This window comes from Periophthalmus magnuspinnatus, chromosome 4 (assembly GCF_009829125.3).
Source record: "Periophthalmus magnuspinnatus isolate fPerMag1 chromosome 4, fPerMag1.2.pri, whole genome shotgun sequence".
NCBI lineage: Eukaryota > Metazoa > Chordata > Actinopteri > Gobiiformes > Gobiidae > Periophthalmus > Periophthalmus magnuspinnatus.
In genome coordinates this window covers 33,427,337-33,439,940 of record NC_047129.1, presented here as the reverse complement: position 1 = coordinate 33,439,940, position 12,604 = coordinate 33,427,337, and the positions used below count along the sequence as shown (strand labels likewise).

The following is a 12,604-nucleotide window of genomic DNA, read 5'->3' as shown; positions in this document are numbered from 1 at the left end:
AGTCCTGCATGACGTCACCGTCTCCAGACCAACTCCAGACGTGTGCTTTTCATCACGTGTGTAAATCATCATCATTGGTGCTAAGCACTTGTGGCCGTTTCCCCGTCAAAGCTCAGCTAAAAGCACGACATTCTCCCACTGAAGCTTTTAAGACGACGTTTCAGTTCACGTCTAAGAATCAAATACTGAAGCAGCACTACACAACTTTTCATCCGCCCGTCTCTGAAACCTACACGAGAATTATGCAACAAATGAAACGTCAACGAGAAACAGAATCAGACAGTGATCTGTGGTTGAACTGATGATGTTCTGCCTTTTATGGAAACAAAAACACTCAAAACACAAAAACACTCAAAACACTCTCTCTGTGTTTCTACGAGAACAGTCAGGTTTTGTAGTGTTGCTTTAAAATCCCCAAATCTAAACTGAACAGCAGCTCCGCCCTTCAGACTGTTAATCTCGTATTCGCTTCATTAATTATTTGCCTTAGACAATTTTTACTAAAAGACAAGGTTTCATCCGATAAAAATAATTCTGAAATGTCCCGGCCGCAGTTACACGATTCAAACCAAAAGTCTAATGTCTGTCTTTTCTTGTTGATCTAAATTTTTTGCACTAAACTTGAATATTCCAGTCCTTTTTACAAATGTACAAAGATTGAGAGACTGCTGTTTAAAGCTGAGAGCATAGTATTTGCACAGTGTTTCTACAGAGACACGGCTTATGTGTGCGCCGCCTGCTGGTGGACAGGTGCAGGTGCTACTGAAAAGTGTTGCATCTGAGATTTAAAAGACAAAAAAACAACAAAAAAAAACAAAAAACTAACTAAAGCACAGCATTGTTTTTGACCTGAAACTTAGCGACAGTTTCTCCAGTTCTTGTTATTTTTTGTGTGTTTGAAAATGCTGGTTATGAATATGTCAAAAATGTATTTATTTGTAAGATTTTTATCCAGTGAAACTCATGGATCCCCACGTTGACCTCACGTTGACCTCACGTTGACCTCACGTTGACCTCACGTTAGCGGCTCGACCTTTAGTCTGTCGAGAAGTAGGACATAGTTGGTTTGGTTTAGACGCGTTTATGAAAGAGAAGTGAAGGTTCGGAATAAAGGAAATGCACCGTCTGGCCAAAAAAAAAGAAGAAAAAAGTCTCCGCTAAACGAACTCGTCGTCGTCTCCTGCAGTCGGTCCGGTCGAGGTTCAGCTGACGCCCGAATAAACCGAATCACCAATGGATTTTCTTTTATTCCAAGAGACGATGAGACAAAATAAAGTGTGTGAGGTTTGTTTTTTTTTTTGGCCAGACGGCGTAAGTGTGCGAGGGCGGAGCAAAACTGACACAGCCCGAGACGAGACGACGGGACGATTTAAGACAAATGTCACGTTTTTCCGGACGAGCGTCGAGACCGTGATCAGATTTGTGACGACGGGATCCAGATTCCAAAAGAACTGACCAAAAAAAAACACTGAAATCTGAAACAAAAGGATCACATTTCACGTGTACGTACAGATCTAAACCACAGGGGGGCGCTGTTTTATGTCGAATAAATACAGAAAACGATGTTACTTCAAAAAAACAAAAACAAAAACGCAGACTTTTTGATTTCGTTTGAGTTTAATCCCACGGACGTCGCTTCTACGAGCCTCGTCCGGGACCTCGTTTTTTTAAGTTCTGATAAGTTTGATTGACAAGTGGATCAGCCAATCAGAGAAGTCACGTGATCAAAACAAACATGGCCGACGCAAACGGACAGAACACGTGACCCGGACGACTCAGGACGACTCGGGCTGTCGGTTTTACGTCAGACGCTCCGCACTTAAAGGGATAAAGGGAAGTTCTTGGGTTTTCTCCGTAGAGGTCAAAGGTCATAGTCTAATAAATCTGTTTCGTGATAATCTTCTTCTTCTGTGAAAAGTCTTTTATCTGGGACGATCCGCAGTGAAACCAGCGTCGTTAAAGTGCATACGACACGTTCCACGGCTCAGATTTAAGATTTACAAAAACACTGTCTTGCATTTTGTGTCATTTAATTTTGGTGAAGTTTATAATTTTACTTCCTGGTTGGACCTGACACACGTAGAGGTCGTTCTGTAACTGTTATCTGGCGACTGTAACGTTAAAAAAGGCCAAAACGGGTCTAAAGTCAACGATAATTATGATTACAAAACTAACTATTAACTGCACTGATAAAAACACGATTCATTTGTTAAATTTTGGTTTAAACTGCCAGAAAAACGTCTTTTTTGACATGAATTTTGTACAGAATTAGCCATGGCTTTTTTTTTTTTTTTTTCCTTTTAAATATATTTTTAATATTTAATTTTTTTTTTTATGTTACATTTTTTTGTTTTTTTTTTTATTATTTTTAATTTTATTTATTATATTTTTTTCCCTTTTAAATATATTTTAATGTCATTTTTTATGTTATTTTTTTATTTATTATATTTTTATTTTATTAATTTTTTTTAACAAATATACAAATATATAAAACATTACATTCATACGGCTTGTGCAAAAAAATTAAACAAATGTAAAAAAAAAAAAAAAAGTAAATACAGTTGTGCATTTTACATTTTAAATTCTGTTCAAAGTGCTTTTGTTTTCACGGCTTCTGCGTTTGAACAATAGTTTGAAGAAATTATATCAGAATTAGCCGTGTTGATGACGAGTGTTTTACGTCAGCGCTACTTCCTGCACTTTTACTCTTTTATTTTCAATTTTTTCATGTAACGGACGTAAAACTATCACCAAATCGAGTGAGAAAAGCGTAAAAAACGTGTCGTATGCACTTAAACAAATCCAGCGCTGTCCCGTGAAGCAAACGCACACCGCGACCGCCGCTTTCACGAGGCGTTTCTGCCGCTCTCTCTACGAAGAACGTCCGCGAAACTGTCCCGGGAGCGTGGACGGTGACGCGTACGACGTGTACACGGAGGCACACACACTGCATGTACTCGGGATAGTGCGATATTTCAGTTCCTTTTAGAAGAAACCAGGCGGAGGTAGTCGGAGCATGCGACGGTTTACTTTCACTTTTGAATAAATACCTCTCCGTGTCGTCGTCCGCCTCGTGCGGCGGTTCTGCTTTGACCCGTCTCATTTTAGCCGCAGTTCGTCGTGCACAGTCTGTTCACGTGGTTTGATACTGTTAGTGTAACGTTATTCACTGTAACAATATGCAATTACATGTGTGTTTGGCTGTTAGCGTGGAGCGAGCCCGGGGCGCGGCGTTAGCGTTAGCGTTAGCATTAGCATTAGCATTAGCATGAGGCCGCAGCACCAACGTGGGAAGATAAAACGGACCATGGAATCAAACACAAAAGCTCAGAAATGTTACTTATTTGAAACATTTCGCTGCAGTTTTGTTTGTTTTTTCTTGTTGCTCGATGTTTCGTACAAACTTTAATCGATTTTCCACATTATTCTGTGCTTCTATTTTACTTCCAAAAGCAAAATTTTCAATCTGTTTTTCAATCCTTTGACTGGAGCTGCAGCGGTCAGTGAAGATCTGGACAGTATTTCAGCGGATGTCTCAAAAATGCATCGAAAATAAGAACAAAAGACCAAGGAACAAGTTTTAAAAAGTCCAAAAGTCTTTTCTGCGTCGGTGTTTTATGATTTATAATGTTTTATCACGAAACTAAACGCAACTCAAGTGGGTTTTTATGAGTTAATAACATTACATCATGGCTTAAATCTCATAAAAAGTCCATTTTGTGTGATAAAGTGACGTTTAAGGATAAAAACCTTGTGTCCCGATTAACTTTTCTTTGCATTTTTGAAGTTTTATCCTCGACTGAAACAAACTCAAGTTAAAAAAGAGCAAAGATCCAAAGGGCGTGTGTTTATAAAAGTGAACTCTGCAGGTGTTTTATCGAATATTTTCATCATCGACTTTGTAAAACGATAAATTTTATTGCAACCGAATAAAAAACAAAACTACGCTGAAAGCTCCAAACTACAGATAAATTCTGAACAACGTGTTTTATTATGAAAATCTGATTCTTCTTCTTTGACGTTTTGAGTCGATTAATCACAATTATTTGATAAAGTTAATAAAAACTCCACGCTCTGGTTTCGCTCCGTCACATGTGAGAAACAAAATGGAAGCCCGGACTTTTCTGTTTCAAACTCTCTGTTGTGATTCTTACTTTAGAGACTTCAGGACATGTTTGTGTTCGCACTTTAAACAATAAAAGAGAATTTAATTATTGAATTACACGTTTCTGTCTCTTTATAAATGTGGATGATTCATATTCGCACGAGTCCTTTAATAAATAAGGTGGATTTTTCAGTATAAGGACTTTTAATACACATAGAAGCTTACTTTTTTTGTACATTTTTGTTTTGTTTTACTTGTTTTTCACATGGATTCCCATTTCTTTTGCAGATAAAAAAACGTTGAGACTTTTGGCGATTAACAAAGAAGCTCCAGGATTGATTGCTTCTTGGTCGGCCATCTTTGTTAATCGGCAAAACTGTCAACGTTTTTTTTTAATCTGCAAAAGAAATTAAATCCATGTGAAAAACAAGTAAAACAAAACAAAAATGTAAAAAAAAGTAAGATTCTATGTGTATTAAAAGTCCTTATACTGAAAAATTCACCTGATTTGTTGAATGACACTCGTAAAATAAAAACACTGTTGAACTAAAATAAATAACCAGCCAAAGGACGACTTTTTGTAACAGAGAAACGAGGACAAAAATGAACAATACAGAAACAAACGGAGGTGTTCTGGGCATGTCCCACCGGGAGGAGGCCCCGGGGAAGACCCAGGACACGCTGGAGGGACGTGTCTGGGGTGAGGGAAGTCTGGGAGTCCCCGCTCAGACTGATGCCCCCACGACCCGGCCCCAGATAAGAGGAAGAAAATGGACGGATGGAGAAACAAACGTTAAAATTTAGTTTGGACGATCTTTAAATCGGACACATTCTGCAAAACTGGACCCGTGTGTGTGTGTGTGTGTGGACTGTCCCCGTATGTGTGTGGACTGTCCCCGTATGTGTGTGGACTGTCCCCGTGTGTGTGGACTGTCCCCGTGTGTGTGGACTGTCCCCGTGTGTGTGTGGACTGTCCCCGTGTGTGTGTGGACTGTCCCCGTGTGTGTGTGTGGACTGTCCCCATGTGTGTGTGTGTGTGGACTGTCCCCGTGTGTGTGTGTGGACTGTCCCCGTGTGTGTGTATGGACTGTCGCCGTGCGTGTGTGTGGACTGTCCCCGTGTGTGTGTGGACTGTCCCCGTGTGTGTGTGTGTGTGGACTGTCCCTGTGTGTGTGTGTGGACTGTCCCCGCGTGTGTGTGTGTGGACTGTCCCCGTGTGTGTGTGGACTGTCGCCGTGTGTGTGTATGGACTGTCCCTGTGTGTGTGTGGACTGTCCCCGTGTGTGTGTGTGGACTGTCCCCGTGTGTGTGTGTGTGGACTGTCCCCGTGTGTGTGTGGACTGTCCCCGTGTGTGTGTGGACTGTCCTCGTGTGTGTGTGTGGACTGTCCCTGTGTGTGTGTGGACTGTCCTCGTGTGTGTGTGGACTGTCCCCGTGTGTGTGTGGACTGTCCCCGTGTGTGTGTGGACTGTCCCCGTGTGTGTGTGGACTGTCCCCGTATGTGTGTGGACTGTCCCCGTGTGTGTGTGGACGGTCCTCGTGTGTGTGTGTGGACTGTCCCCGTGTGTGTGTGTGGACTGTCCCCGTGTGTGTGTGTGTGTGGACTGTCCCCGTATGTGTGTGTGGACTGTCCTCGTGTGTGTGTGTGGACTGTCCCCGTGTGTGTGTGTGTGTGTGTGTGGACTGTCCCTGTGTGTGTGTGGACTGTCCTCGTGTGTGTGTGTGTGTGGACTGTCCCCGTATGTGTGTGTGGACTGTCCTCGTGTGTAGGTGTGGACTGTCCCCGTGTGTGTGTGGACTGTCCTCGTGTGTGTGTGTGGACTGTCCCCGTGTGTGTGTGTGTGTGTGGACTGTCCCTGTGTGTGTGTGGACTGTCCTCGTGTGTGTGTCTGGACTGTCCCCGTGTGTGTGTGTGTGGACTGTCCCCGTGTGTGTGTGGACTGTCCCTGTGTGTGTGTGGACTGTCCCCGTGTGTGTGGACTGTCCCCGTGTGTGTGGACTGTCCCCGTGTGTGTGTGGACTGTCCCCGTGTGTGTGGACTGTCCCCGTGTGTGTGTGGACTGTCCCCGTGTGTGTGTTTTGTGTGTTTTGTGTGTTTTCTTCTTTCTGTTCGCTCGTTTCTTTTCAGACGCACAGACACAGATCGAGGTTTGGTTAAAATCCCAAAGCGTTGAGTATTAAACGTTAAGCTAGCTGCAGCTAACAGGTGGATTAGCCTTTAGCATAGACACTTTAGCTAACGTCACAGGCGTTTTTTGTTAATTTAGTCACGTAAACGTCCTTAAATGTCAAATCACAGCAGCTAAACTTGAGTTAATACTTAAAACAAAGTCATTCTTTCACTTTTGGAATTGGAAAATCGCAAAAAAGGCGCGGCGGCCCGTCTCACGGCGGCTCGTCTTGCGGCTCTGTGAAGCGACGGCGCTTGTGAGTTTGGCCTGGACAAAATAAAATAGAAAAATAGTATTAAAAATAATGAGTAAATGCAAATAACTCAACTCGACTCTTAAGGACAAAAACTTATAGTAAAAGTACAACAGCCGCGATACGACATGTGTGTGTGAGTCTGTGTCTGATACACACAGAGAAACAGCAGAAAAAGACTTGGGTTAGTCCCGGTTCAGTCCCGGTTTAGTCCTGGTTCAGTCCTGGTTTAGACCTGGTTTAGTCCTGCTTTAGTCCTGGTTTAGTCCTGGTTTAGTCCTGGTTTAGACCTGGTTTAGTCCTGCTTTAGTCCTGGTTTAGTCCTGGTTTAGACCTGGTTTAGTCCTGGTTTAGTCCTGGTTTAGACCTGGTTTAGTCCTGGTTTAGTCCTGGTTTAGACCTGGTTTAGTCCTGCTTTAGTCCTGGTTTAGACCTGGTTTAGTCCTGCTTTAGTCCTGGTTTAGTCCTGGTTCAGTCCCTGTGTGTGTGTGTCGGGGTGTGTTTGTCTGTGTGTGTGTGTAAAGTGGGCGGGTCCTCGTGGGCGGGTCTTCTTCTTCTTCTTCTTCTTCTTGTTCTTGTTCAGACCTTGTGACTCTCAGAGGACCAGTCTCTTGTGGACGTCCATCATGCTGCTCCCTCTGTCCCTCGTCCTGCTCCTCTGTGGACACAGCTGCTCGGTCGTGTCCCACCCCAAACCGTCCTGCCGCTACCCGCCGTCCCAGTGGTGCAGGTCCCTGGAGATCGCCATTCAGTGTAAGGTAAGAACATCAAAACAACACGGGACAGAACACGGGACAGAACAGGACCAACACGGGACAGAACACGGGACAGAACAGGACCAACACGGGACAGAACAGGGACAGAACAGGACCAACACGGGACAGAACACGGGACAGAACAGGACAAACACGGGACAGAACAGGACAAACACGGGACAGAACACGGGACAGATCAGGACCAACACCGGACAGAACACGGGACAGAACACGGGACAGAACAGGGACAGAACAGGGACAGAACAGGGACAGAACAGGGACAGAACGGACACAGGACAGAACAGGGACAGAACAGGACCAACACGGGACAGAACAGGACAAACACGGGACAGAACAGGACAAACACGGGACAGAACACGGGACAGATCCACCAAAATAAACTGTAGGATTGAAGTTTTTCAAAATACAAAAACTTACTTCAAATTTCTTTAATATGACAAAAAAATGACTGTATAAACTTGTACTTTTCTTGTTTTACTTACATGTTTCTGTCTTTTGGGATCAGTCCTGTTTTATTTATTATTAACAATTTAGTTTCATGATTTTAATGTTTCAGTGGATTTTGTGCCAAAGAAAACGACTCTTTACGACTAAATAAAAAAATAAAATAAAATAATAAAAAAATAAAAAAATAAAATTCCTCGTTTTCATGACCAGATACGCAGATTTTGGATTATAAAAAATTTAACAGTAATCTAATACATAAGAGCCGTTTGTGAACATAAGAGCCGTTTGTGAACATAAGGAGCCGTTTGTGAATATAAGGAGCCGTTTGAGAACACAAGGAGCCGTTTGAGAAAATAAGGAGCCGTTTGTGAACATAAGGAGCCGTTTGAGAACATAAGGAGCCGTTTGTGAGCATAAGAGCCGTTTGAGAACACAAGGAGCCGTTTGTGAGCATAAGGAGCCGTTTGTGAACATAAGGAGCCGTTTGTGAACACAAGGAGCCGTTTGTGAACACAAGGAGCCGTTTGTGAACATAAGGAGCCGTTTGTGAACACAAGGAGCCGTTTGTGAACACAAGGAGCCGTTTGTGAACATAAGGAGCCGTTTGAGAACATAAGGAGCCGTTTGTGAACATAAGGAGCCGTTTGTCAACATAAGGAGCCGTTTGAGAACATAAGGAGCCGTTTGTCAACATAAGGAGCCGTTTGAGAACATAAGGAGCCATTTGTGAGCATAAGGAGCCATTTGTGAGCATAAGGAGCCGTTTGTGAACATAAGGAGCCATTTGTCAACATAAGGAGCCGTAAACATGAGGAGTTTTCTTCCTCAGACTCGTGTCGTTTGAACTTTGAGCTGCTGCAGATTAAATCAAAGTCATGCCTCAGAAATTGGTGTCGTCTGGTGCCTCATGTGATCTGCAGACCAGAGGCTCCTGATGAGTCCTGTCCCGCCGCATCCTGTCCCGCCGCGTCTTGTCCCGCCGCGTCCTGTCCCGCCGCGTCCTGTCCCGCCGCGTCCTGTCTCACTCAGGCTCCACCCTCCAGACTCGTTTGTGATTCAGGAAAATAAAAGTCATGTTCTAGTTTATTTAGATGTTCGATTTCTACGTTTAGTGATGCAACTTTTTGAGTAAATTGAGTTAATTAATTTATTTACTCATCAAACTGTGTCAGAATAAAAACTCGACATAAACGATGGACCAGAGTCGATTGAAAAAGTCGACAAAATGACGATTATATCAAAAAACACATTTTCAAAAACCATGTCTGTGTCGTCCCTCAGTCGTCCAGGTCCGACCCAAATCTGTAACTGGACAAATTGTTTCGCCGCTCGTCCAAGACGTTCTTGTTCTTGTTCTTGTTCTTGTTCTTCTTCTTCAGTTCTGGTCAGTTTTGGTCAGATCTTTGAAGACGGTGAGGTTCAGGTCTGACCCGGAGAAAAGAAACGATTTGAGAGCAGAGTTAAAGAAGATTTAGTTATGAAAGACAATCCTTCATTAAACAGGAGCGTCAGACAGAATCTCCATACTCAGACCCAAAGGAAACAAAGAGAACAAAGAGAACAATCGGTGAAACTGGAGACAATCGCTGTGGACAGTTTCAGTGTCGTTAGCGCCTCCTTCTGACGGATATAAGTCAGTGTCCAGCGGGAATCTGAAAGAAAAAGAAGAAGAAGAAGAAGAAGAAGAAGAAGAAGAAGAAGAAGAAGAAGAAGAAGAAGAAGAAGAAGAAGAAGAAGAAGAAGAAGAAGAAGAAGAAGAAGAAGAAGAAGAAGAAGAAGAAGAAGAAGAAGAAGAAGAAGAAGAAGAAGAAGAAGAAGAAGAAGAAGAAGAAGAAGAAGAAGAAGAAGAAGAAGAAGAAGAAGAAGAAGAAGAAGAAGAAGAAGAAGAAGAAGAAGAAGAAGAAGAAGAAGAAGAAATGTCTTAGACGAGCAGCGAAACAATTTGTCCAATTACAGATTAAATTTTGTCTTTTTCTTCTGGTCACAAACACAAATCGTCCACATTGTGACATTTTACACCGTCTGGACTTTTATGACCATCTGACCCGACGTAAAAATGCAAAAATCCTCGTGCTCTTACCTCATTTTGCCTTTAGTTGGCGCTAGATGGTTTTATGGTGCAGTAATTTACCTGGAAAATATCCAGATCTAAAATACAGAGTCAGTTCTGTTCTGGAAAAAAGCAGGAAAAGTCCAGAGGAAGTAAAAGTGGTAAAGTATTTAAACTGTACTTAAACTTGTACTTAAAGTGTACTTAATGTGTACTTAATGTGTACTTAAACTGTACTTAAATAAATACATTATTATACATTTTATTCAGCACAAATCTTTATTAAAAAATACTCAAATACTTTTACTTTTTACTCTTCAAGTCCATTTTAAACAGATACTTTAATACTTTTACTTAGATTTTTTCATGTGATACTTTTACTTCAGAGTACTTTTCGCTCCTGTATCTGTACTTAACATAACGGAGTACTTCTTTCCTGAGTGTGGCGCCCCCTTGTGTCTGCTCCAGGTGCTGAAGCAGTGCATGGAGCTGCGGGCCGTGGCTCCTCCTCCGAACGCCGCTCCCGTCTCCGTGTCCGTCTTCTACCAGAGCCTGTGTCCGGCCTGGAGACACTTCCTGTCCCAGCAGCTCTTCCCCACGTGGACCATGCTCCGGGACATCCTCAGCGTGCACCTGGTGCCCTACAGCGCCTCCAAGGTGCGGGACGCTGCTACTACGTCAGCCGCGCCGCCCACTGACGCGGCGAGGAAACGTCACTGTCATTTTTCCCACAGACTTTCTCAAAACTATGTAAAAAGGTGAAACGCTCAGGACGGATCAGATCTGTGGAACGACTGACCTCAAGACCATTATTTTATCTCAGATCTGTCTCTGAAACTTTATAAACACAAAGTTATTCACATTTTTGAAAAGTCTGTGGGAAAAATGGAGAAAAACGTCCCCAGATCAAGTCACGGAGCATTTTGTGTCTATTCAGATAAAATGGACAATGTTGTGTTATGTTATGTTGTGTTGTGCTGTGTTGTATTGTATTGTGTTGTATTGCGTTATATTGTGTTGCGTTGTGTTGTGTGGTGTTGTATTGTGTTGTATTGTATTGTGTTGTATTCTGTTATGTTGTGTTGTTACCTCTGTGTCTCCTCAGGACGTCCCGTCCGAGTCGTTCGTCCCGTGTCAGCGTCAGGAGCCTGAGTGCAGCGTGAACATGATCGAGGTGTGACCTGCTCCTCTGTCCTCACTCGTCCTCTCTCCTCCCTGTCCTCACTCGCTCTTTACAACTTCCCCTTTTCCTCTCTCCATCCCTCTCTCTGTCTGTCTCCCCCTTTCCCTTCATCCCTCCCTCTGTCTCTCCATTTCCCTCTCTCCCTCCCTCTTAGTCTCCCTCTCAATCTTTCTTTTCATTCCTCTCTTCCTCTCTCTCTGCCCCTCTCTTCTCCTTTCCCTCTTTGTCTCTCTTTCTCCATCTGTCTTCATTCTCTCCCCCCTCTGTCTTTGTCCCCCTCTCTATCCCGCTTTCTCTTCTTTGTTCCCCTCTTTTCTTTCCTCTCTCCATCCCTCTCTCTTCTCTCCTTTGTCTCCCTCTTTTCCTCAGTCTCTCTTTCCCTTCCTTTCTCTCAACCCTTCTCCCTGCCTCTTTGTCTCCCTCTCTCCGTCTCCCTCTTCACTTCTCTCTCCCCCTCTTTTCTTCCCTCATCTCTCTTTATCTCCCTCTTTTCCTCTTTCTCTTTCCCTCCCTCTCACCCCTCTTCCTCCCTCCCACTGCCCCCCTCTCTCCATCCCTCCCTCTCTTCTCTTCTCTTCGTCTCCCTCTCTTCCTCTCCGTCCCTGTCTGTTTTCCCGTTAAAGCCTCACTCTGTAACCTCCTCTGCTCCTCTCAGGCCTGTGTGGTGGAGCTGACCGGGGCATCTGGTTTAGAGATCATCAGCTGTATGGAGTCGTCCGCAGACGTGGTCAGCGCCGCTCGGGCCGTGAGTCTGACCCTCTGACCTCTGACCTCCTCCTGCCCCAGATCACGATTTAAACATAAAAAAAAAAAAAAGTATCTATGCATGTATGTCTATGGTGGGATGTTCAGCGGTTCCTATAGTGACGAGACAGATACGTTTTAGACACATGTTTTAGCTCCAGATGAGACGTTTGGGTTAAAAACGTTTGACCACGACTGATTTAAAAACGTTTGGTGTTTTTATTTGCTGATGTTGCACAGATGGTTGACCCCTGACCTCTGACCTCTGTTTCAGTGCCTGCACCTGTACGCTCCGGCTCTCTCCTGGGCCTCCGTTCAGTCCTGCGTGAACGGCTCACGGGGCCCTCTGCTGGTGAACAGGAGCGGCGCGGCGGCTCGAGCGCTCAGCCCCGCCCCCTCTCACCTGCCCTGGGTCACCTTCAACGGGGTGCGGCCATTTTGTCCCGTCACTTTAACGACACGATGAGCCACAAACATGAAACTGTGTGTGTGTGTGTGTGTGTGTGTGCAGGTTTACACCGACGAGCAGCAGGACAGAGCCATGTCCTCCCTCTTCACTCTGGTCTGTCAGCTCTACCAGGTAACTCCTCCTGCTCCTCCTCCTCCTCCTGCTCCTCCTCCTGCTGCTCCTCCTCCTGCTGTATATATTCGTGTGTGTGTGTATTCATGTGTGTTCATGTATCTGTGTGTTCCAGGGTATAAAGCCTCCGGTGTGCACAGGTGTCCCCGTTCACCTGGACAGAGGATACTGCTGAGACAAACCGCTGAGACGCAAACCGCTGAGACAAACCACTGAGACAAACCTCTGAGACGCAAACCGCTGAGACAAACCACTGAGACGCAAACCGCTGAGACAAACCGCTGAGACAAACCAC

General features: G+C 44.2%; 1 protein-coding gene across 1 annotated transcript; it reads left to right on the top strand.

Annotated features, from left to right (window-relative positions):
* Nucleotides 1-7,143: 7,143 nt before the first annotated feature.
* Nucleotides 7,144-12,604, top strand: ifi30b (IFI30 lysosomal thiol reductase b). Its single transcript, XM_033964782.2, has 7 exons — nucleotides 7,144-7,287; nucleotides 10,271-10,459; nucleotides 10,908-10,976; nucleotides 11,641-11,730; nucleotides 12,004-12,156; nucleotides 12,241-12,309; nucleotides 12,425-12,604. The coding sequence occupies exons 1-7, from the start codon at nucleotides 7,156-7,158 to the stop codon at nucleotides 12,482-12,484; spliced, it is 762 nt and encodes a 253-aa protein (XP_033820673.1). The 5' UTR covers nucleotides 7,144-7,155; the 3' UTR covers nucleotides 12,485-12,604.

Coding starts and splice junctions, on each gene's coding strand:
- ifi30b (XM_033964782.2), top strand. CDS start 7,156: ATGCTGCTCCCTCTGTCCCTCGTCCTGCTCCTCTGTGGACACAGCTGC. Junction 10,977..11,640: donor GCAGCGTGAACATGATCGAG/GTGTGACCTGCT, acceptor TGCTCCTCTCAG/GCCTGTGTGGTGGAGCTGAC. Junction 12,157..12,240: donor CCTGGGTCACCTTCAACGGG/GTGCGGCCATTT, acceptor GTGTGTGTGCAG/GTTTACACCGACGAGCAGCA.